At 41.1% G+C, this 26,121-nt stretch overlaps 2 protein-coding genes across 2 annotated transcripts; one reads left to right on the forward strand and one right to left on the reverse strand.

The window, feature by feature from the left end:
- Positions 1–269: 269 nt before the first annotated feature.
- nup160 (nucleoporin 160) lies at positions 270–20,660 on the reverse strand. Its single transcript, XM_033635796.2, has 34 exons — positions 20,543–20,660; positions 19,002–19,110; positions 18,461–18,671; positions 18,044–18,266; positions 16,143–16,336; positions 15,724–15,960; positions 14,661–14,758; positions 14,217–14,301; positions 13,858–13,926; positions 13,694–13,777; positions 12,526–12,696; positions 12,323–12,422; positions 11,998–12,163; positions 11,728–11,861; positions 11,469–11,629; positions 11,195–11,331; positions 10,925–10,995; positions 9,213–9,363; positions 8,988–9,057; positions 8,570–8,668; positions 8,364–8,483; positions 7,527–7,622; positions 7,256–7,350; positions 6,974–7,070; positions 5,249–5,354; positions 4,341–4,501; positions 4,151–4,211; positions 3,545–3,655; positions 3,063–3,186; positions 1,620–1,721; positions 1,287–1,428; positions 1,047–1,172; positions 717–812; positions 270–526 (listed from the first exon to the last, which is right to left on the reverse strand). The coding sequence occupies exons 1-34, from the start codon at positions 20,631–20,633 to the stop codon at positions 443–445; spliced, it is 4,182 nt and encodes a 1,393-aa protein (XP_033491687.1). The 5' UTR covers positions 20,634–20,660; the 3' UTR covers positions 270–442.
- A 2,308-nt stretch (positions 20,661–22,968) lies between these two features.
- On the forward strand, positions 22,969–25,899 carry LOC117261912 (gamma-crystallin M2-like). The gene is made up of 3 exons (XM_033634503.1): positions 22,969–23,045; positions 24,335–24,577; positions 25,570–25,899. The coding sequence occupies exons 1-3, from the start codon at positions 23,013–23,015 to the stop codon at positions 25,846–25,848; spliced, it is 555 nt and encodes a 184-aa protein (XP_033490394.1). The 5' UTR covers positions 22,969–23,012; the 3' UTR covers positions 25,849–25,899.
- Positions 25,900–26,121: the final 222 nt, after the last annotated feature.

Below are 26,121 nucleotides of genomic sequence, written 5' to 3' on the forward strand. Positions count from 1 at the left end.
TTTTGGATGTATCACATGATCTTCCTCAGTAGATGTGTTGGTGCTCTTAGAAATGTTTAAACTGTGATGCCAACATTGACGTGAAGTCCTGAAAGTGCTCCTAAAAATGGAAATTAAACAACTGAGTCTGCTGACGAAGATCGTGTGATATGGTCAAAAGCTCCAGAACAGCTACTGAGGGGACTCTGAGGTGAGATTTGTTTTGTCTAACTCAACACTCGTATCCACAAATCAGTGAATCATGTAAATCGACGACAGACTCGATGAAATGCAAGAAAACACTTTAATTTTATTCTGATGGAAAACATGACGAGTACAAATTATTATAAAAAACTTAACACAAACAGCTGATTTACATCTTTGACCACAAAACACTGGATTTATTTACATCATCAGTTTTAATGTTTCAGCTCCCTGATTGATCGGAGTGACCTGATGAGGATTATCGAGCCACAAGTCTTCGTTTGGTCGTCTGCTCCACCAGTTTGTGATAATCGTCCAGTTTGTCTCGAACTTTATTATAAATCTGAAACGAGACAACGACAAGGTTTCATTAGTACAGACGGAGCGAGGCACTGCTGCCCGGCAGGTCGCAGGTTCAGCTCCCCAAGATCACTTAGTATTAATTACGTTTCCACATGGAGCAATCACAAGCTTCTCTAAGTGTAAACAGGAAGTGATGCAGTGAGATGTAACAGGAAGTAAAGATGACTCACGCTACTGTTGGTCTGCGTCTCATTCAGAGTCTGCAGCAGCTGATCGATCGATGTGTACGGCAGCCAGACTGAAGACGATGTCGCTGACAGAGGCCTCTGAAACACATGCACACACACAAAATTATTCACTTACAGCTTGTATTAACATACTTTTTTTTTTTCTTTGTGGTCATCTCCTTTTGTTCTTTCTGTGTTTTATATTGCTTGTTTTGGAGTTGAATATTTTTGAAATCGTATTTTTGTTCTATGTGTCTCTTAGATATGCTGCCGCCTGTCTTGGTCAGGAGTTTTTAAATCTCAAGAGGTAATAAATAAAAATAAAGTTCTTACCTCTATTCCAAAATACTGGTGTCCTCTCCCGAGCAGAGCGTCCACATACTCCAACACCAGCTCAGCTGCAGCGTCCAGGAGGTCATAGTTCAGGTAGAGACGCAGCAGAGACGCGGCATCCACACCCTGTAACAAACACAGTTGCATCATTGAAAAATAACCTTGCCAGGCAACAAACACAGCTGCATTGATGGGAAATTACGCCAAACCGTCCCTCTTCCCTGTTGATTGAACTCTCACCTTGTAAGACTTGACGAGCCAATCAGGCAGAGGGACGCCATGTGACAGCAGCTTGTTGATGACACATCGGTGGTGTTGTCCGTTAGCAGAGGGATACCTGTCCAGGTAAGAGGCCAGCAGCCGCCACGCCTCGTCTGTGGCACTGTACACAGACAAAGAAACAGGTAAGAAACCAAAGAGGACAAGAAGAAACTGGATTACTCTGATACTGAAGAAAACTTAAAAACATGATGATTCTTTCTTCTCTGATTTTTAATGTTTGAGTCCTCCTGATGACACATTACCATGAGATGAATATAAATGAGTTCATAAACAGATGAATAAAAATCAAACCTGGACTCTTTGGTGTTGACGACAGATGACAGCTGATTAGCAGCCAACCAGCTCCAAGCTTCATTGTGAGACTCCTCCCCCCCAAACTGAAGCTTAATGCACCTGAAAAAACAACAACAAAAAAGACATGTTTCAGCACAAAGTCACTTCTTGTTTATTCATTTTATCAGACAGCAGCTGAGTCTTTTAATCTCAATATGTTTCAGAGGCCAAATCCAGCTTTGGGTCCCAGAGGTGCTACAAGAGCTCTACTTTGTTCACCACATCTGTCTGCTTCAGCCTAAAGGCAACTTTGACGTAAGCCTATGAAGATACTGGTACTGTCGTCAGTTGCTGCATTAAGACCCGTTTCCACCAAACACTTAAGTATGGTACCTTTGGAACCAACAGTAATCCTTCAGACATGGTACCTAGACCCTAGCGTTTCCACCTTAAACAGTACTCTTAAATGTGGGCAGGGTTGTTGTCACTCACTGCTCCATCCAGCACTCACTGGATTTCCTCCTTTATCAGTCTGCACCTTGTTTATCGTCCACAGAACGAGGCTGCACGCCGACATTTTCAGAACAAAATAGAACAGGCTGCAGTGAGAGTCTCTCTCCATGGGATATTTAAAAATGGCAGGTTTGTGCTTTTAGTCCTTCTCAGACAAGCTCAGGGGTTTAGTGTTGCCGTAGCCCACAGGAACAACGCTGTGGATGAGATTAATCTTCGTACTGAGACAGGTTGAAGTTTTGTTTGGTGGTTCAAATATATCGCTAACTGATGCGAGTGGGAGTGTATTTTATATTAGGTGCATCACCACAAGAGGGCACTATCACCCTGGTAATTGTTCCCATTCAGAAAGAAATCTACTGCAGTGCCTTTAAATCCTGCTGATCTACTAGTTTATCTATTCTATTACTGTACATCTTCCCACTCTGTTGTTCAATCAATCACTCAATCAATTTTATTTATAAAGCCCAATATCACAAATCACAATTTGCCTCACAGGGCTTTACAGCATACGACATCCCTCTGTCCTTTGGACCCTCACAGTGGATAAGGAAAAACTCCCCAAAAACCCTTTAACGGGGGAAAAAAAACATTATGATCAGCTGTAACATTATTATTGTATGACAATTATGTACCAATATTGACAGCGTACATTCTTATTTGTTCTGCTCTCTATAGCCCACACCTTCCTGTTCCTGTAACCTTTAATGAGAGTTTCAGCAATAAATTCGTAGACAGACATTCCTGCCTCCCGTGTTCTGACCATCACTCCGCAGAGACAGTCACATAGTGTTTCCTGAGGCAGCCACTTCCTATCCCCTATCTAAACACTGTTTTTGTTTTTTTTTCTCTGGGCAGAGATTTGTTAAAAATAATGTGTGTCAATGGGATGTTTTTTTGAACGAAACAGAAAAACCTGTCCGTGTGTCTGTTTGTAAAATGACTTACTTGAAGGCCAGACCCTCAAAGATTGGAGTCAGGTTCAGTTTAAAGGTTTGACAGACGGACAGAGCCGAGTCAAACAGTCCTGTTTGGACCAACAGAGCCACCATCTCCACTGCTGAGGCACTGCCTGCAGACACACACACATGCAGACAGTGAGGGGGGTTGGTATATCAATGTACTTACATACAGTATGTATAAACATCTGAACAGCTGCAACAGACATTATTTATATTATCAGTTATCTGCTGATTAAGTTCAATTTGGCAGGAAAAAAGGAAAAATGTATTAAATAATCTCAGTCAACAGTAACGTCGTTTATATAATATTTAACATTCAACTGAAAAAAAAAAAAAAAAAATCATTTTCTCCAGATTTCTCCAGGCCTGGAAAACAACATTTATAAATTCCAGGCCCTCCTCCAGAGAGACTGTTGTGTTGAAGGTGTAGAAGGTGTGGGTGTAGGTGATTAAGGAGTCCTGGCTCACCAGCGATGGCAGCAGAGGGGGGGTGGTGCTGGGCGAGGGTGAGGCGGCTGCGAGACAGGATGTACTCCTTCTCAAGGTCCTTGAGTTCCAGGATGTCGACCTGATGTTTGACTGCAGGAGGAAACACAAACAGCAGAAGAAGAAGGGTCAATTGATGTCCACTTCAATTCAATCATTAGGACACATTACGTCCTCGTCCAGTAGGGGGCAGCATCTCACTGTAAACCACATGCACTGAGGACTTCCTGTTTAACATGAGTCAACTCAACAGAAAAGTCCAGTTAACTGTTTAAAATTTGACTCTTTTTAGATTTTATTATGATTATGACTAATGGTCATTAATAACTAGATTTCAGAAACCTTTTATAAACTTTGTTTTAACTGTTTTAGTTGTGATTGTTTTTAAATATACTTTAAAAACACTTCTTGTAAGCTAATTACCGTCCTGCTTCTTTTACGCTTAATCACTTTGTGACTCTGTTTAGAAAAGCATCATAAGAATTATTATTAGTGTTATAATAAAGGCTCTGATGATCCAGAAGAGCAGTCACTGTCTGTCTACCATCGGTTTGCTAATAAAGCTTTGTTAAAGACAGATGATGTCACCTGGTTCAGAAGAAAACTCTCCGTCAGCGTTCCTCTTTGGAGACGCTCCTGGACGCTCATACTGCAACAAACAAACACAGCTTCACTTACACCAAGCAGACTCAGAACAAAATATATATTAACACGTTTGTGTATATAGATTCATATACTGTGTGTGTGTGTGTGTGTGTGTGTGTGTGTGTGTAAGTACCACAGCTCCTGAGGCCGGCTGGACGATCCAGGCGTACTCAGGTCTGATGAGGCGGAGACAGTTGAGAGCAGCCAGGTAACAGTTCACCTGCTTCTGAAGGCCAAGACGAGTCCGAACCTCTCGACCGAGACGCATCCCAAACTCGAACATCACCGTCCCCGCTACACACACACACACACACACACACAGACAAAGCACAGACACACACAAAGTTTATTTCCTGTGTGACCGATGTAAAATGACGTCAAACTAAACTCGAGTTTTTCCATAAACTGCAAATGTTTTTTAAATAAGGACTGGTAAGTTCCTGTTTCTGTGAATAATCAAATAAATTAAAGATGAATTAAATTAAATCAAACTTTCTGCAGTTTGTCACATTTACTCTGAGATTCCGTTTGTTCATCTACAGCAGTCTTTACCTAAGTTAGGGTCGCCACACAAAACAGGTCACGGAACGTTTTTTAATGCTTTGATATGAAAATTTATTTCCTCATTACAATGGAAGCAGAGTGCTGTTTTTGCTGCGCTGGTGTGATCAGCTCAGATGATGCTTCACCACAGACATTTGAAATGCAAAGGAGCGGCATGAGAGTGTTTTTACTGCGGAGAGTCAGTCATGTTTATTTGTGCAGCATTTGAATCATTTGTTTCTCATGTCTGTTAGTTGTTGACTTGTGTGTTGCTGCTAGATAATGTTACTTGTCAGCGTTAGCCACGACTGCAGACATTATTTTGCTCCAAAGGGAACTATTCATACACATTTTAACTGTATAGTTTGATGTGTTCTTAATCAGTAGAGATGTTATAGAAATTCATGATGTATTATGTAAGTTTGGGTCCCTGAGGAGACACCAAATTTCTCCTTTAGGGCTCAACTTAAAAAGTTCCTCATTAACCCTTTTGTTTACCTTTCCTGTAGTTGTGTCTGTTGATGTGGAAGGCGTACAGCAGCTCGTAGTAGTTATGAGCCAGCAGGTCCAAACCTCTGGCTCGAGACTCGATGATACTGACGACCTGATGGTGACATGAAAGTTAACCCTTCAGTTAACAACACAACAGTTAACGACAAAGACACAACAGTTAATGATACAACAGTCTGAAAATTTTAACCCGTTCAGATCCCCTGTCCGAATCAATGGACAAAACTTTCAAAGATTAGTGGGATGTCTATAGGCCAATCACTGTGTTCCACATCATCTAAAGTGGACCGCCGTAGAGCCACGCCCACTTTTTTTTACAAGCATGGCCGACAGTGAGGCAAAGAGGAAGTACAAGGCACGTTTCAGTAATGTGTTTAAAGTAAACATGAGATGTTATATTACTTATACATGTCAAAAAAATCATATAAAAGACTTTTCATAGCCTTTACTGAGGATTATTTAAAAAATATCTATCCACTGGAACCAGGGGCGATTGCTCTGAGACAACAAGGGAGGCTGAACCTTCCCTAAAATTTCATAGAAGAAATGGTCAAATGTGCACTATTGAATTTACATTAAAATAAGAATTTACATTGCATTTAACGTGCGCTAGGATGCGTTTCACATCATGACTATGATCAAACGTCAGCTGTTTATCACCAGCTTTCAAACGCGACCTCCCTGTCATACATTCTCGTGTCAGCACGGTGGACGCGGAGCCTCCAAGCATTCTTATGAGACAGCGCTGAGCAGGTTTTTTTTCATGCAGCAAAGCGAGACGGTCATTGGATAAATGCGACAAAATCGTCACTTCCAGGGAGGCTCAGCTTCCCTGGGACCTAATGGAGCGGTAGGCGGGAGAGGACGCTCGGTGTGTGCATGATGATTGGAGGAACTGCCTAAAAGGCTGAACCCCTTCGTGACTGACAGCGCTTCGCATTTCGAGCTCAGTCCCATGTGGATATTTGCGAGTGGAGTCTTCTGACAGAGAGCCTTTGAGGTGTGTTCTGCTGTGGTTCTATGGCATGAGTGTGGTTGAAAAACGGCTTCAATTAAATGTTCCTTTTATAAGTTACTGCCTCGCTACAATAGGACAAATTTTATGATGTGAACTTAAAGTAAGCTTCCCCTGTGTGAAAGACCAGCAGCCGCCCCTGACTGGAACGGATGGTGAATCTGAATGTCCGATAATGAACAGGCAAATACTGTTAAAATAAGGAAATACTGTTCTGATTTGATTTTCTAATGATAGAATCAGCTTATGATGCATCCTATTGATCATGTACACAGAATATTCATCTCAAGAGGTTTTGAGGTTCATGATGACAAATACAATACAAATTGTACGTGGAATGTGTTTATTTGTTGACATGAGTTAACCATTATTGAAAATGAATGAACTCGTGTTCATTTGTTAAGACCATTTATTGTCATTTTTACTATCAGGTGGTTTCTGCGTTCATATTCTTCATCCATTATAATGGACACATAATTTAGAATCCTAATAAAAATAAACACATAAATAAATTGGCATTTAGAGCAGAAATCTATTATTACAATATTTTTTTGTGTGTTTGGAACATAATGGGGTTCTGAACGGGTTGACACATTTTAGATTTCAGTTTGACACGTGTGTGTGTGTGACCATACTATTAATCTGACTGTATGATCTGATTGTAATCTGATCGTATAAGTGTCAGGTGAAGGTTTTACCTCATCGTGCAGGTTGACGTAGGAGAACTGGACTAAATCCTGGAGCTGGGAACGTTCACACAGAACCACCACCAGCTGACGGAGACAATCCAGCTGCCTGTGACAACAACATGAAACATGTAAATACAATTATTCTATACGGAGGAGAAAGAACTGTTGACCAGAATGAAAATGTATCAAACTCTCATTTTTTATATTGCTCATGTCTAAATACATATAAACATACTTACATTTATGTGTGTAAGTGTGTGTGTATAAATGTATGAGTGTACATGTACATACATGCTGCCGTCTGGGTTCTGTGTGAGCGCTTCGTAAGCTTCACTGTTGTGTCCGAGATCCAGGTGGTGCTTGAATATTCGAGTCCACAGAGCCGCCTGAAGACAGATTCATATTCATATACTGAACTAAAACAGCAATATGTAGAAACAAACAACATAAGCTTAAAACACACACACATATAGTTTTCATGTGTACATAATGATCCTGAGAGGGACGAGGTATTTTATGTGTCAGAGGCACAAACACACTATAAAGGTCATGATAATGTTACCTGACTGTTGACGTCATTGACAGCCTCCGTTATGGCCAGAGAGGCCAACTGGATAACCAGCTCAGGTAGACCCACATCCTCCAACAGCCGCAGCACCTGAACACACACAGTTTTAGTGCTGTGAACATGACTACTTCAGGGGTTTATCCCAATATCCCTCCTTGACTCCTGTATCCTCCATCCTCGATCACTTGACCCAGAAACTGATTGAGACTCTCCATCTTAAAAGGACGTCTCAATACGTTAAATGGGCTCAGAAGAGTCAAGGAGTCAAGTAGGGAGGAGGCTTACAGAGGGAAGGGAAGCGAGGATACACGAGTGCAGCCTTCGTGGAAGTCTTTTACCGACAGACAGATAAGAGATTAAACTCAAGTCAATCACTCGCCATTTATTTAAAAACCTGAGCAACAAAAGGACCACAAACATTCTTCATTTATTAGAAAGATTTTTCTCCTCATGATCTGTTATTTCCCTCGTCAACTTTTTTATTGATACAATTAAATGTCTGTCTCTCTGCTAGAAACTCTTTTACATTAGCGATCATCATTTCCATTCAGTCACACGTGAGGCTGATCATTCCTGAGTGCCTGGTTGGTGGGTTTCATAATTTCAGCTTTGTTTTAATAAAGCTGACTGACAGTGGATCCAACTGTAATCACCTACCGCCATCACCTGGAATGCACGTCATAGCACTTCTCTAAAGGCATATTTCCTTTTTTTTCTCTCTTCGCGTCTCATCCTCACATCTCTCCCCTGCGTCTTATGAGGGCAAAGCTAAGATGCAATTGAAGGACACGTGGATGCGAGATCAGGTATCAGGATGAACCCAAGGGGTACCTTGTTGTAGTACTGTAATCTGGGGGTGGATGCAGCCTCCTCCTCGTCAGTGCCCGTCAGTCTCATCAGGAACTCCTCCTTCTCCACTTCCGTCGCCGCCTCCTGGAAACACTGCAGAGCCTGAAGACAAAACAACAACAGAGTCAACAGATGTGTAGAGCCACAAACACAGATACAAGATACAGGCGTGGTTTGTGCTGACTCACCTCCTGGCCCTCCCCGTTGGCCAGGTAACACTGACCCAGCACGAAGCGACAGGATCCGATGTTCACCTGACACCAGGGACCAATCAGCCGCACGTACTCCTGCAAACACAGACGCACAGGTGGGATATACCTGAGACACTCCTTCTGAACAACACTTATAACAGACCAGTCTGATGTGTGCACAGGTGTGTGTGGTTATTCTGTAGCAGCCAGCTGTTCATGTGTGATGTAATGAAGGTAAACACAGCAAACAGTTTGTGATGTCACTGCACTCTGTGGCAGCTCTCCTCCAATCTGAGGCTTCAGATTTATCGTGTGTGTCCTTTCTGCAGAGATTTATTCCTGATTGAGTGTTGAGACAAGGATGAAGACGTCAGCTTCTTGTGATGAAGAATATAATAAACACAGTCAAACCCACCTGCAGCTGTGTGTACTGACAGTTGGTCATCAGACACTCAGGAAACTGGAAACCAGGGTTACTGGGCCAACTGGGAGACAACGGTTAAGATTCAAGAACCACAGAGCACTCATGAATACAGGAAGTCACCGGAAAAAACACATGTAAACGTTTATTTACTGCCATCCCAAGTGTGTGTGAAAAACAAACATCTGTTCAGTGTGTTGTCAGGTGTATGAAGGATACAGCAGCTGAGCGAGCAGGTTGACCACGTTGGAGATCATGTGACTCCAGTGGAGCATAGAGTTACTCTGCTGCTGAGAGTAAATCTGAGAGATGATCATCTTCCTGGCCACAGTCTGGTAGAAGAGCTCCACCACCGTCTGAGGGCTCAACACTGATGAGAGACGGAGGGTACTGTTATCACATCATACACACACCGAACATCATATCAGGCACTATTATAACCTCATACACACACTGAACATCATGTTCGACACCATTATTACCTCATACACACAGTGAACATCATATCAGGCACCATTATTACCTTATACATGCTGAACATCATGCCGGGTACTAAAACTACCTCATAGACACCAAACATCATGTCAGGCACTATTATTACTTCATACACACAGTGAATATCGTGCTGGGTACTATTATTACCTCATAGTCACTGAACATCATGTCAGGCAGTATTATTACCTCATACACACAACCAAACATCATGTCCTGCACTTTTCTTATCTCATACACACTGAATATCATGTCAGACAGTATTATTACCTCATACACACACCAAACATCATGTCCCGCACTTTTCTTACCTCATACACACTGAACATTATGTCAGGCAGTATCATTACCTTATACACACAGTGAACATCATGTGAAGCACTATTATTAACTCATACACTCTAAACATCATAGCAGGCACTAAACTTACCTCATACACACTGAACATCATGCCGGGTACTAATACTACCTCATACGCACCAAACATCATGTCAGGCACTATTATTACCTCATACACACTCTGAACATTATGTCAGGCAGTATCATTATCTTATACACACTCTTAACATTATGTCAGGCACTATTATTACCTTATATACACTCTGAACATTATGTCAAGCGCTATTATAACCTCATACACACACCAAACCTAGTGCCAGGCTCTATTATTACCTCATAAACACTAAACATCCTGCCAGGCAGTATTATTACCTCATACACACACCAAACATCATGTCCAGCACTTTTATTACCTCATACACATTGAATATCATGTCAGGCAGTATTATTACCTGATACACACACCAAACATCATATCAGGCACGATTATTACCTCATACACACAGTGAACATCATGCAAAGCACTATTATTACCTCATACACTCTAAACATCATATCAGGCACTAAACTTACCTCATACACAGTGAACATCATACCGGGTACTAATACTACCTCATACACACCAAACATCTTGTCAGGCACTATTATAACCTCATACCCACTAAACATCATATCAGGCAATATAATTACGTCATACAAACACTGAACACCATGCTGGGTACTATCATTACCTCATACACACTGAACTTCACGTCAGACATTATTATCTCATACATACTGAACACCATCTCAGGCACTACTATCACTGTATACAACAGTGACCATCATGTGAGGCACTATTATTACCTCATACCCACTAAAAATCCTATCAGGCAATATAATTACTGAACATCGTTCTGGGTACTTTTATTACCTCATACATACTGAACACCATCTCAGGCACTACTATCACTGTATACAAACAGTGGCCATAATGTGAGGCACTATTATCACCTCATATATTCATGTGTTATTTTTTTTTTGTCTTGTTTAGAGTTTAGTTAATTAGAAGTGAATGAAATCAGGAGTGATGATGCCGATGTGAGTTCAGTGTCTCTGACCTGATCTGTTGGTGGAGAGGGCTGGAGAGTCGGACAGCTCCAACACTGTGAGGTGCTGCAGGTTGGCGTCTCTGCAGGAGGTCAGAGGTCAATTAACTTACATCTCTACATTTATACATGTGTTTCAACTTTGTGTTACTTCCTGCTCACATTTTATTTTACAAAAATCCACTTTTAGGTGCACAGTTAAAGTGATACCTTGCCGGCTTCAACCAGCTTTGTATCGTATGTGTGTACTAGTACACAGCTTGTGTACTTGTGTGTACTTACATGATATCCATGGGGACAGAGGAGGCCAGGCTCTGACTGATGTGTTTGAGGAGGTAATAAGAGGAGAGGAGGTGGGAGCTCCGGGGGATCAGGTCCTGCTGGAGCTGCAGCAGCTGAGCTCCCCCACCCAGAAACACCTGACACACACACACACACACACACACAGTAAAAAAAATATATATACAATTTTAATGTAAAACAGTGACGGTCTTCATTTAAACTTTAAATTACAAAGCATGCTCGTGCGTGTTAAGGTATGTGTGTGTGTACATACGTTGTCTCCGAAGCGCAGGTAGAGTTTCTGCAGGATCAGCAGGTCTCTACAGAACAGAGCTCTAGTCATGGCCATGTGACAGACGGCCTGACAGACGACAGACACCGCTGAGCTGCTGCCATACAGCTGAGACAGGCTGATCCTCACGTTCAGACTCGGACCTGTGAGACACAGAGCAGGGAGGACAAACACAAACAGGTCTATGATCTGAACCAGGAGTGTGTGAGGTCATCTCTCAGGTGAATCAGCTGTTTCCTACCAAGTGTGAGGGGTGCTTCTCCTCCGACCTCTGTCTCCGTCTCTAGGTCCATCTCCCTGAGCAGGGTCATCATGGCCGCCATGGGGTTACGAATGTCCTGTAGTTTGTTCTGGATGTCCTCGATCACGTTGTCACTGCAGCAAACACAATGTCACGTTAAATAAAACACCACTTTGATGTTTGTGCCAGCCCTTTGTTAGCTTCTGAAATAACTTCATCATATACGATATTGTTTATGGTAAAGTGAGTGTCGCAGGTGAGCTGACTGACTTGTCATTGGAGAGCATGTTTTCCAGGACGAGATCAGCAGCCCTCTCAGGTGACTGCAGGTGTTCCAGAGCTTTCTCCATCTCATACGCCATCTCTCCAGATACTGCATCACTGACCAGCCGCAGACACTGAACCAGCTGCAGCACGTCCCGCCCCACCTCAGGGTCTGAGGACAACAGTTAAATAACATATATATCAATGATAACACACACAATTTACATAAAGTCTCAGTACGGCTCTCACAGTGGTTACTACAGTAAAATGAACATTATAAGGTTGTGTAAAGCTCCAGCAGCAGCTGTGCTGTTATAAAGGATGTAGTTACCTTCTGCGATGGGCGTCTCCTCCTCTGAGAACAGGTACTCATCATAAGACAGATACAAATGGTCCACAGCAAAACAAGGAAGGAGGAACGACACGAAACCCTGAAACACAGACAGACTCCACACTCACTTATTTAAGTTTCCATAGGTGTAGGAGCACCACCTGACCAGAGCACTGTCGATATGAGCAGGTACTGACACTCACCTTCTTCAGCAGACAGACCATGCTGGTGTGTTGACTCACAGTCAGACCCAGAGGCAGAGAAAGAGCCTCCTGGTACTGTAGACAGCAGGCGTAGAACTTGGACCAGAACTCCACCTGCAGCTGACGGTACTCCTCCTGAGAAAACTCAAACTCCGTCACGCTGCTCTGCAGCTGCAGGAGGACAGACAGGAGGAGGACAGACAGGAGGAGGGTAAACAGGGGGAGGAGTCCCAACAGGTGGATGGACAGGAGGAAAGGCGAGAGGGGGATAGACAGAAGGAGGAAAGACAGGAGAAGGATAGATAAAATGAGGGACAGACAAGAGGGGGATAGAGAGGAGGAAGACAGACACAGGAGGAGTGCAGATGGGAGGGGGTGGACAGAAGGAGCACAAACAGGAGGAGGATAGACAGAAGGAGGACAGACAGGAGGGGGATAGACAAGAGGGGAATAGACAGAAGGAGGAAAGATGAAAGGAGAACAGAGGAGGACAGACAGGAGGAGGATAGATGGGAGGAGGACAGACAGAAGGAGGATAGAGAAAAGAAGGAAAGATGGGACGGGGTAGACAGGAGGAGACACAGGAGGACGGACAGGAGGAGGAAGACAGAAGGAGGACAGACAGGAGGGGGATAGACAGGAGGGGGATAGACAAGAGGGGAATAGACAGGAGGAGGATAGAAAGGAGGAGGATAGAAAGGAGGAGGACAGACAGGAGGTCAGATGGGAGGGGGATTGATAGAAGGAGGACACACAAGAGGAGGATAGAGAAAAGAAGGAAATATGGGAGGGAGGTAGACAGGAGGAGAGACGGGAGGACGGACAGGAGGAGGAAGACAGAAGGAGGACAGACAGGAGGGGGATAGACAAGAGGGGAATAGACAGAAGGAGTAAAGATGAGAGGAGGACAGACAGGTGGACAGATGGGAGGACGACAGACAGGAGGACAGACAGGAGGACAGACGGGAGGGGATTGATAGAAGGAGGACACACAAGAGGAGGACAGATGGGAGGAGGAGGACAGACAAGAGGAAACAGAGATCACGGTCTGAACTGTCACCGCTTAATCATATTTAAGATTTTTAAAAGACGACACAACACTGAACTGTTTCCTTTTAGTGCTCTAAAACAGCTGTAATAACAACAGACCATGTCGGAGGTAAATTACCTCACTCTCCACAGCTACCGTCACCTCCTTCTTCAGACTGTCCCAGGATGGATCGATGATCCTCTCTGAGCCTCTGCGGTAAATCTGAAACACACAAAACACACATCGTTCATCAGCTACAACTAAATACACAAATGTTCTAACTACAGCAGGTAGTTTCTCACCTGTAGAGCTTTAACTATGGCTGAAGCTGTGAAGCGTAGAGGAGAGAAGAGAACCTCCAGGTATGTCTCCTGTTAACACAAAACACATACTTTATTTAATCCAACAGTCAGAGCTGAGTAACCATGACAACACGTCATCAAATCTTTCTCACGTCAGGAGCTGAAACTACAGAATGTTAAACATTTCTACCGAACTTAAATGAATATCAAATTAGTCGCTGATCATTTTTCTGTCAAACATCTACTTGATTACCTGATAATTGGTTCGAGCTCTCAGCTGCATCAAATCATTTCACTGATTATTGTGAAACTTGACTTATCATCTGTCCCCATGAGGAGGTCAGAGGTCACAGTCTTACCCTGGGGTCCTGGTCCTCTCCGATATGAACTTCTTCTTCAGGTGGAGGCTGAACAAACACCTGGTTCCACTGACCTGCTGTGTTACTGCAAACACACGCGCCAACAGAGTGTGTATTAGTTATAATATTAATATGATGAACAGACAGTTTAAATCTGGATCAGGCTGCTGCGACAGTACGACGCTCACAGCTCAGTGTTTGACTGTCAGCTCACTGTCAGCTGATCAAACAACAAGGATGCATCCGACTCTTTTATTTTGTCTTTTAACTTCCTGCTCCTGGTGAGGTATAAGTCTTAAAGGGACACACAGTTATTGAGGTCTATGTCTTACGTCCTGCCCAGAGGCATCAGTCCAGTGTGAATGGAGCGTAAGTCTTAGTGAGCTTGCTTCATGTAATGACCATCAACACTTCAGTTTGGAAACCATTCATGTGATGACTTACTGTTCAAAGTTGATGTATTTGACCACAGTGGAGTTGGAGTCGTCCACCCAGACGCCCCAGATGTCTGTGGAGGTCAGAGCGAAATCCACCAGAGTCTCCTGTTGACAGACACGCCATAGTTTAATATAGTTATTATCTTCAGTCAGGGCTGCCCCCTGAAAGTCCAAGATTTAAATCATGAGTCATAAACGTCTCAGTCAAAAGGTGTTCATGTCCAGATGCAGAGTGAGCGCTCCTCTCTTCCACAGTGAGTCTGGAGGACGAGAGGCTTTGCCCGGTCACGCTCTGAGATAACATCATCTTACGCCTTCTGCTAAGAGGCTTAGAGCAACACATTATGATACAGTCTCTGGCTTTTGTTTGATCTCTACTGTTACATTTCAAACCCATCGTTAGCATAGTTAGCTTGTTTCCTACGTTATGTGAATGTCACTGTCACTGTTCCACCTCTCAGAAGTTGGTCAAATGTAGTCTCGCGACCAGACAATCAGAGATCTCCGCCTTCTGATAGTCTGGGGACACTCCTCTCTAAAGTGTGTTTAACGCAACGGAGAAAAGGGCCAGCAACAAAGCAACGCCTCTTGCATTTTTGAAAAGGACACGCCCTCCCGGAAATGTGTGCTCCCCCTTTTCTCGTCCGCAAGGAAACAAACACACAGAGAGCTTGAAAATGGATGCCGAGAGATTTAATTCTGTTTTATGAAACGTGTGCTCAGTCCACAAGATTGTGGAAATGAAGGACTTACAGCGACTTTGTTTAAAACTTTTAACGCAGTCGGACTATGTTTACGAGCACAAGAGTTCAGTGAGCCACCGAAGGACCGCCCTGCGGATTTACTATTGGTTCTGCAACGTAGGGAGTTTTTTTAAACTCTGAAATTGTATCCGCCCATCTAAACACAAAATCAGGGAGAAAGTCATCAGTCTTTAGTTAAGCAAAGCGTCTAAAGACTGACTTGTGAGTCTAGGTCAAATGTCAACACTGATCGAAAGTGTCTGTAAATTCTTTTAATGTGAACTCTGCTGAAGTACTTCAGTATATTAATTTACTGTAGTTTCTAACCTGTGTGGTGAAGACAGAGGAGATGTGGTCCAGGCTGTAGCGGTTGTTGTCGGTGGCAACGAGCTGCAGGACGGTGAACTGTCCTCTCTGAGGTACGGCCAGGTAAACGCACAGACAGAGGCCAGTGTTGGAGGAGAAGGCCAGCCTTAGACGGTGACCCTGACCGGACAGACGCTTCACTCCTCTGCAGGCCGGCATGTACTCCAACATGTCGGCCTCCAGCAGACACGCCTGATCCTGATGGGGAAATAATGATGCAGCACTTATTATTAATATCATTAACATCAAGTACTTCTGACATCACCTTTATCTATTAGAGGAGCAACAGAACACAGGATCATGGTTCAGTACAGCAGAAAAATATAAAGTTAATTTTGAATTAAGTGATTGTTTTGCTTTGTATGTCTATGTGATCTCACCCTGAAGGACCACATACGCAGTTTGTGGTCGTGACAGAGAGCGAAGATGAAGGAGTCTTCCTCCAGCTCTCTGACAGCCAGACTGAGGGCCAGGTCAGCCGGACTCTGCTCCCCACGGATTGCTGTGGGCATCCAACCGGACAACCTCTGCATCATGGAGCTCCTCTTCAGCTCCACCACCGACACACTGCTGCCTGCACCACACACACACACACACACACACACACACACAGTTTATAAACAGTGACTTATGATGAATGATGATGATGAATAAGTCGGTAAATTTGTCGCTGGACACCTCTTTATAATAAAGTCATGAGAAGGTCTGGAGAGTTACTACATCTAGTGAGAAACTTGTCAAGTTGGAGACACTGAGATCAACATCACTAATCTGCCAGAAAATTAGTTTGTTTTACCCAGTCCATCTTAACTCAACCACATATACTCCATTACACAGGCACTGGTAAAGCTAATTCCATGACTCTCCCAAAACCTTCAAGGTTTATGGATGTTTCCAAATCTTCTCCAGGCCTGGAGATTCCTTTTTATCAAATTCCACAACTTTAAAAGGGTTTTAATGATCATATGAACCCTGAATAACTTGCTCAATGTCCATGAGAATAAGAATCATTGTTTTTATGACATTAGAATTAGCTGTTTATATCTACCTAGGAAGCATGTCCTCGGCTACAGAGATTGCAACCCGCCATGTTTCTACAGTAGCCCATAACAGACAACTCAAACACTGGCTCTAGATAGGGACATTTATGTTTTCATGTCGGTCACCGTAGTTAGCAGCTCCTCTGCAACAAGCAGCATCCACCAGTTTCTCTGTGAAACTGAAATGTTTTTACTGGTTAAAAATCACCTGGTCCGTTTGTTTTTTTGGAGAGTTAGAGACCTCTATGGATAACTCAGCTCCAAGAAAAAACCTAATGAATGCCAGGATCCAAAATAAGGTGAGCATACATGAAGTTGTCAGAGAAAAAAGCAGAACACACTAAAGATGCTGAGCTATCAGTCTGTCTCCCAAGAGCCAAACCGTGTAAAAGAAACTGTTTTGTAACGTTAAACTTATTTATTTAGTGTTTTCAACTGTTTTAATCACCTGTTCTAAGGATGTCAAAAGTTAACCATTGATCGGTTAACCAGCAAGAATATTTTTTGCCGATTACACATCAGTCTACAGGTCAATTTTGCTACTCTCAAGTTAACTGCACTGCGCACAGTTAAAAAGGGTGGCTAGCTAGCAGCACCGTGCATTCAGCCATTACTGCTAGTAACGCCAAAAATTGTGTCCATCCTCCGGTCTGTCCCCAGCCCGTCCCAGTGAGTATGTGGCTCAATTTCGTGTCTTTTGTTTCCTTAAAAATTAACCAGTTAGTCACGGGTGAATGGGTGTTGGCCTAACAAAAGAAAAATTAACTGAAATTGACATCCCTAAACTGGTCCATTTATTTTGGAGAGGGAGAGACTTCTAGTGATAATTTGGCACCTGGTAAACCATTTTTTTTTTTCCATTTTAACCAGGAGAAGTTTCAGCTTGTTGCAATTTGCAATCTTCAACACAACACACCAGAGCTTTAAGATGTGAGACCATGTGGGGACAATCTGAAAATGTCACGTCATGATTCTCCTGGCCAAAATAATTGAGATTCATGATGAAATGAAATATTCCAATAAATGATTCTGATCCTTTGTGATTTTTAAGTTTGTGTGTATGCAGCCTGTTTTTGCATCTTATTTTTGGTTTATTATTGTTGGCTACCCAGCAGTCTCTTTGGGTGCTGCTAGACATCATATTCCAATCACCCCGGTAATGGAAATTCACCAACATCAATTTATTCTGACCATGTTGGGACCACGTTGTGACCATGGCAGAGCAGCTCACTGGTCTTTACCTGGTGTGTCATGAGGTGGCAGAGAGAGCACCATGATGCCTCCGGCAGGTGAAGCCAGGGCATAGTGAGCCTCTCCAGACTGACTGATCCAGGCTGTGGCGGTGCTGGGACTCCCCGTCTGTCCCACTGAGCTGGGGATGATGGCACTGTGAGACGGGTCCTCCAGACTCAGCTTCCCTACATCAGTGAAGATGGACTGCATGTGGAGCTCCGTCACCAACTCCTGAATAGGACACACACAGGAACGCATCTATTGTCATTACAACTGTTATCTAATGCAGTGTTTCTCAAATGAGTGCGAAACAGCTGAAAACACGAAAAAAAAGGAGCTGAAAAAAAGTGAAAACAGAAATAACAAGATACGATCAGTAGTGCTAGGCGATAAACATTCTTGATAGGGGGTCATGGCTTACTCACACTGCGGTACATGCGTGTGGGATGGGGCAGCAGCAGTCTGTGGATGCTCTGATTGGTGCTGATGAGGATGATGACATTGTTGAGGGTCTCCTGGATGGTGACTCCTCCAGGCAGCACGGTGCAGTTGGACAACTTGAGTCTGACGGCATTGTTGAGCAGGTTGGTGTCCAGAGACTGCTCCACCAGCTGTACCGTGTCACCTGACGTAGACCTGCAAACACACACAGTCAGTGTCAACACACACACATTTATACATGACCCACACCATTACTACATTTACATGGACACTTATATTCCTCTAGTATTCCCAACATGATAAAATGCTGAATTTGAGGTCAGTGATTAAAAAATAAATTAACTGTCAACCGTTTCTGTTCAGAGTGGTGTCTATAACAATCGCCTGTTATTCAGGTATAACATATCATTGAGTGCCATAATTGATCCATCAGGACAGAGTATTCAACAAATCCCTGTAATACAATATAATAATGATCGTTATTGTTAAATGGGGGGCGTGTGTGTGGACGCCGATGATCCTCACCAGTGAATGAATCTGTTGCTGGCGACAGACAGCAGCTTCCCGCTCTCCTCATAATGAAATGCTCCAGCGCTGTCAGGAAACTTCACACCACCAGGAAGAGCACTCACACCTGCAAACAGGTAACAGACACACACACACACACACTTATATTAATGCGTCACTCTGAGCAGGAGGACTGGGTCATGTGACAGTTAAAAAATAGACTCAATGAACTTCCACCTAAACCAAGTGATGGGCTAATGAAATCAATACACTGAATATTAATCTGCAATCGCTATCAGCACCATCGATACAGTCCACAAACCCTCAAGTCAATCTCATGTTGTAAAATTCTTTCCTCTGCAATTATATATTTCTCTTATTTGTGTATTCAAGTGGAATCATCAGTAATAATGTGTAATGTTTAGAGGGCTGAAAATTATCTAAAATATCTGTAGATAAGACACCAATGTACCATCATTGTAATATCATATGAAAAATTCATATCGTGATACTTGCGATATTTTGACTTGTTATATTGACATCATACTGTTACCCACAGCAACAACAAGCATGGCTTTAAGTGAAAAAAATTACCGAAATTATTTGTTTATTTTGTTTCACTTATTTGTCATATAGTCAAGAATATCGTTATTGCAAAAATACCCTGAAATATTGGGATATTATTTTAGGACCATTCTGCCCACCCCTAAAATATGTAACTAAAAAATAATATCTTATCATCAGATTTACAAAACCGGGTGTAATTTCCTTTGGGATTAATAATAGCCTTGAGAGGAACAAGACAGGCTTCACCAACCCAGTTACATTACTCTAATATTACACAGAGTTTGGTGTGTGTTCATGCTTGTTTCAGAGAATGTGTGTGATCAAAGATAATGGTCCTGGGAAGTTTCCATAAAGTAACTAAGTACATTTACTCAGGTACTTCAATACAAATGTGACACACTTCCTTAACTTAGCGTTTCATTTTCCGTTACCTTATACTTCTACTCCTCTACATATAAGCAGGAAATACTGTACTTTTTACTGCACTAACGTTACATTTATCTGACAGCTTCAGTTACTTTACAGCCCACATTAAGCTAGACATGATACAGTACTAATCTACTCAGTCCTGTACAAAGTATCTAAACTTGGCTCCTCATTAACCAACTACTACTACTATTGCTATTACATTTATTATCGTTAGTTAACGTGATGTAGTTCTGCCGAGTGTAACGCTACCGGCTAAGTAACGTTAGCTGAAACTAATGACAGAACACCTACATACAGACAGGTGTGTCACCTGCTCACGAGCTAACGGCGGTGAATGTGACATATTCGAGTGTTTTCTGGACACAAACAACAAACACACTGACAGTTTACAAAGCCCAGGTACATTAGCATGTACGGCTAACGTTACCCAGCCAGAGAGTTAGCAGTGCTAGCTGTTGTTAGCATGTCCTGACAAGTTGGGACAGAGTACAGATGAATAATATATATAATCTACAATATAAACATATCAGAGGACACAGAGCTGTACGGAGGAGAAACGTTACCTAGGTTTACTGTCACTTCTCGAAACCTGTGCAGAGTTTCCCTCTCAAAGCCACATATTTCCATGAAGCTGCGCTCCAACACAGCCGCCATCTTTCTTTACCGCGTGCGAGAGTGACGTCAGGGGGAGAGAGGCCGCGCGCTGCCTTTCAAACATTTAAAGAGACAAGACACCGAGACACCGGCAGGAAAACACATGTAGAAGATCAAGCTCAACATGTATGTTACACATGTGTTTTAACATGTATTTACAATAAAGTAACATTTATTTTAAACATGTGCTTATATGTATAATATAACGTGTGTTAAACGTATGTGATATAATAAGGTAATATATATTTTAAAGATGTGTTTACACTAGTGATAATTGAAACGTGTGTTAAACGTGTGTTTATATTTATAATAAAGTAATATGTGTGTTCAACATGTTTATATTTATAATGTAACATGTATGTTAAATGTGTGTTTGCATTTATAATAAAATAACATGTATGTTTAACATGTGTTTATATTTATAATAAAGTAACATGTATGTTAAACATGTGTTTATATTTGTAATAGTAACGTGTGTTAAACGTGTGTTTATATTTATGACAAATATGTGTGTTAAACATGTGCTTATATGTTTAATATAACGTGTGTTAAACATATGTGATATAATAAGGTAAAATGGATTTTAAACATGTGTTTATACTTATGATAATGTAACATGTATTTTATTGTGTGTTTGTATTTATAATAAATTAACATATATGTTTAACATGTGTTTATATTTATAATAAAGTCACATGTTTGTTAAACACGTGTTTATATTTATAATAAAGTAATATGTATATGTTAAACATGTGTTCATATTTGTAATAGTAACATGTGTTAAACATGTGTTTATATTTATGATAAATATGTATATTAAACATGTGTTTATATTTATAATGTAACATGTGTGTTTTATGTGTGTTTGTATTAATGATAAAGTAACGTGTGTTAAACATGTGTTTATATTTATAATAAAGTAATATGTGTGTTAAACGTGTGTTTATATCTGTAATATGTGTATTAAACATGTGTTTATATTTATAATGTAACATGTTCATATTTAAGATAATGCAACATGTGTGTTTGACATGTGTTTATATTTATAATAAAGTGACATGTATGTTTAACATGTGTTTATACTTACAATAAAGTAATGTTAGTTAAACGTGAATTTATTTTTCTAATAAAGTAACGTGTGATAAACATATGATTATATTTATAATAAAGTGACATGTGTGTTAAACGTGTGTTTATATTTATAATAAAGTAACATGTGAGTTAAACATGTGTTTATATTTATAATAAAGTAACGTGTGTTAAATGTGTGTTTTTGAATCGTAATATAACATGTGTTAAACCGTGTTTTATATATATATATATATATAAAATAAAGTAATATGTGTGTTAAACACGTGTTTTATATTTATAATGTAACACATGTGTTAAAAGTGTGGCTATATTTATAATAAAGTAAAACAAACTACAACGAACAAGAAGAATATGATCAATGTGTGTTAAACATGTTTATATTTATAATAAAGTTGCATCCGTGTTAAACATGTTTATATTTATAATAAAATAGCATCTGTGTTAAACATGTTTATATTTATAATAAAGTAGCATCTGTGTTAAACATGTTTATATTTATAATAAAGTTGCATCCGTGTTAAACATGTTTATATTTATAATAAAGTTGCATCTGTGTTAAACATGTTTATACTGATAATAGAGTATCGTGTTAAGCATGTGTTTATGATAAAGTCAAGGGGAGTCAGTTAAAAACACAGCAGAACTTCTATTCATGTAAGAGAATCATCTGCAAAGATTAAAATATTTTCTTTATTTCGACTTTGCAAACATTGCACTTAGAGTTCAGGTACAGCTCTGGTCAAGGGAACTGTAGGTGTAGTAATTTGAGTCTAATTTGAGCTCATGGTTTACAGAATTTAAAGCTCTGAGATTGGAAGTTTATTAGAGAAATGCACTGTGGGAATCGTAGTAAATGTCTACCTAAAAGCTTGCATGTCCACAGACAGAGTGGCAAATATTTTCTGACACAGTTTCCTTTGTGTTTGAATGACTCCTCATACTTCACTATAGGTTATTACTGTTGATTAATGGTCATCAGTGTGTTTCTGTAGATGTGTTATGACACACCAGTTCATATATGATGCTGTCAGGTGAAAATGGGTTAAAGGTGCAGACAGGTGTGTTGTTCTCCGTAACAAAGTGCTGCTGTTGATGAAACCAGCAGCTGAAGGCCTCACACAGTCTTTGTTAACCCTTTCAAAGAGGCTTTGTGTGTGTGTGCTGATTCAGCACTCTGACACACAGTGCAGTGAGGGACACTCAGGTGTATAAAAGCAATGAGCTCACGCAGGTGGGAAGGCACTCCACCTCCGTCAGCACAGAGCAGCACGTCAACAACACGCCAACATGTCCGCCACCGACATGAACATGATGAGCAGGGTAAGTCCCAGCATGCACTATTTCTTCCAAACTTCCTCACACACATCACTCAGAAAGACATGACATGACGATCGATAACACACAGTATTCCGAACAAAGCTTCAGCCTTTGGAGATATGAGGTTTTCACCTGACACATAACTAGGTAAAAAATATAATTTTAGGTAAAACTTTATTTCATGGATCATGTATATGTGGATCATAATATTTATAAACTCTGTCACGACATTTATATTTCTGCAACCAAAATCTGAAATCAGAAATCTGCCTCCAAAGGCTTCTGATCAACATCACCCACATATACACACTCACAAACACATATACAGTATATATATAATTATACACATATTCACATATATGTACATAAACTGTAAATGTGAATATACATATATACAGTATATATAAATGTACATAGACGCATATACACAAATATGTATATGTTATATATATATATATATATATATATACATACACACACACATACATATACAAACATATATACTGTATATGTAAATATACAGACACATAGACATACATATACACATACACACATATGTATATATACTGTGTATGTACATGTATATATAGATAAGTGTAGATATCCAAACATACATATACATATATTGTATACATACATAGACACATACACATATACTGTATTATTAATCTACGTATACACATACGCACATACGCACATACTGTATATATACATATCCATAGACCCATACAAACAAGCAATTAATACTATTTTCAATTTTAAACACAACTGTTTGCAGAATGCATAGTGATTAAGTCATGCCTCTATTTGTGACTCTCAAACTCAACTTTCTTTTAGTCACCAGCATACATTCAGATATTGAATATGTCTCACAATGTATTTCATATATTAAACAGACACATTACATATCTCGATGTTTCTGTAGGTTTTATAGAGACATCCAATTAAAAACTCCTCCTTAGAGCTGTTTTAAAAACAACCTAAATGTGTCCATAAAACATCCCGAGCTGTCTGAAACCATGACAGTAAGTCTGTATTATATCTATGAGTAACACATCTCGATTTTAAAATAATGAAGCAGCTGCAGAGGAGCAACAAAGAACTTTGATTTTAAGATCAAACAAGTGCTGTTTTAATGAAGAAACACTGTTACTGTACACATTATCTGTAGCTGTTCATCTGGATTCATGATGGACATGAGGGATTAGCAGGACTCCTGCTGCAGGTTCTCGCAGCCCAACCGAGTCTGATCTCCATCAGTCATTAAAACATGTCCTCTGTCTCCCTCTCAGGTCATCTTCTACGAGGACAGGAACTTCCAGGGTCGTTCCTACGAGTGCAGCAGCGACTGCTCCGACATGTCCTCCTACCTGAGCAGGTGTCACTCCTGCAGGGTGCAGAGAGGCTGCTTCATGGTCTATGATCGCACAAACTTCATGGGCAACCAGTTCTTCCTGAGGAGGGGCGAGTACTCTGACTACCAGAGCATGATGGGAATGAGCGACTGCATCAGGTCCTGCCGCATGATCCCCATGGTAACCGTACAACCAGTCTTCTTCATTACTATGGATCAGGACAATCAGATGATACAACCTTATTGAACAAAAACACTGACATTAGACAGAAATGAAGTAACAGGAAGCACATGACATCACCTGTAGTGTTAAGGTGTGTCTGCATAGCGTAAACAGAGTTCATGTAGTTACACTGAAGTTAAGTTGTTGAGTAGAACATCAGTTCAGTCAGGAACACTTTAGTCAAAGAAAACTTTATTTCCATTTGCAGTATTATATTTGGTTGTATGGCTCTGTTCTGGGGCCTCTCTGCCTTTCTTAGGCTTATGCAAAAACCCTAAGATGGAGAGAGCACACCCCGCTGCCCTTCCATGTGCCTACATGGAAAGCCTAAGGCAGAGAGAGCACACCTCTCTGCCCTTCCATGTGCAAATGAGGAAAGCCTGAGGTAGACAGAGGCCACCTTCCTGCCCTTCCACGCACCTACATGGACAGCCTAAGGCAGGGAGAGCAGCAGCAAAGACCCCCCAGGAACAGAACAGAGCAGCATCAATGACAAACAGAAATGACATTGATAAGTTACACAGAGCATGAAAAGGAGGAGCTGGGGTGGAGGGGGTAGGCAGGCCAGAGCAGTTTAAATAGGGCATTGCAGCAGATAATCAGAGACAGGTGTCAGTGTCAGCAGCAGCTTATTTATGAGGAAAATTAAAGAAATTAGTTTTATAATAATACTGATAAATAATGGATTTGTCAAAAAATTCAAATTAAATATAAATTAAGACAGAAGCCATACACTCATTAAATTGTACTATGTAATTAAATGTATTTAATTAGATTTGAGCTTAATGATTTCTTTACACATTAAGGATCGCTAATCTGTTTGCATTTTAAAGGATGATATTGTTAAAATGCAGCTCTATATCAGGTATTTATCTGGCTGTCCGTATAATTTTGGCCAAGCCTTTAACCTTAACACAATATGAATGCTGATGATTGATTGTATGTTTCAGCACCGCGGCTCCTACAGGATGAGGATCTATGAGAGGGAGAACTTCGGAGGCCACATGCACGAGCTGATGGACGACTGCGACAACGTCATGGACCGTTACCGCATGTCCAACTGCATGTCCTGTCACGTGATGGACGGACACTGGCTGATGTACGAGCAGCCCCACTACAGAGGCAGGATGATGTACATGAGGCCTGGAGAGTACAGGAACTTCATGAACATGGGCATGAACAACATGAGGTTCATGAGCATGAAGCGCATCATGGACTCTTACTATTAGAGTCACCATGGAAACACTTAAGCTGTATCAATAAAGTTCTGTTTGACTGAACACAGTTTACTGTCTGCTCTGTTGCATCGAGGTTGATTTTATTTTTGATAAAATTCTGAATACTTAGAGACAAAAGTGCGACAGGGAAGAAGCCAAGAGGTAGGGGAATAACAGGGTAACAACTTTGTACTGAGAAGAGACTATAAATATATTTATATATCAGTATTTTTAAAAAGTAAAGTACCTCATAAATAATTTGCAGGGTACAGAAATATTGAAAAT

This window comes from Epinephelus lanceolatus, chromosome 5, assembly GCF_041903045.1.
Source record: "Epinephelus lanceolatus isolate andai-2023 chromosome 5, ASM4190304v1, whole genome shotgun sequence".
Classification (NCBI taxonomy): domain Eukaryota; kingdom Metazoa; phylum Chordata; class Actinopteri; order Perciformes; family Serranidae; genus Epinephelus; species Epinephelus lanceolatus.

Bases quoted from the DNA above. Each gene is read 5' to 3' on its own strand.
- nup160 (XM_033635796.2), bottom strand. From the start codon at position 20,633: ATGGCGGCTGTGTTGGAGCGCAGCTTCATGGAAATATGTGGCTTTGAG. The intron at 14,759-15,723 runs GTTAGAAACTAC...GTCTGTCAACAG, and splicing joins CCTCTGTCTTCACCACACAG to GAGACTCTGGTGGATTTCGC. The intron at 3,187-3,544 runs GTGAGCCAGGAC...GTGTGTCTGCAG, and splicing joins CCCCTCTGCTGCCATCGCTG to GCAGTGCCTCAGCAGTGGAG.
- LOC117261912 (XM_033634503.1), top strand. From the start codon at position 23,013: ATGTCCGCCACCGACATGAACATGATGAGCAGG. The intron at 23,046-24,334 runs GTAAGTCCCAGC...TCTCCCTCTCAG, and splicing joins ACATGAACATGATGAGCAGG to GTCATCTTCTACGAGGACAG. The intron at 24,578-25,569 runs GTAACCGTACAA...TGTATGTTTCAG, and splicing joins CCTGCCGCATGATCCCCATG to CACCGCGGCTCCTACAGGAT.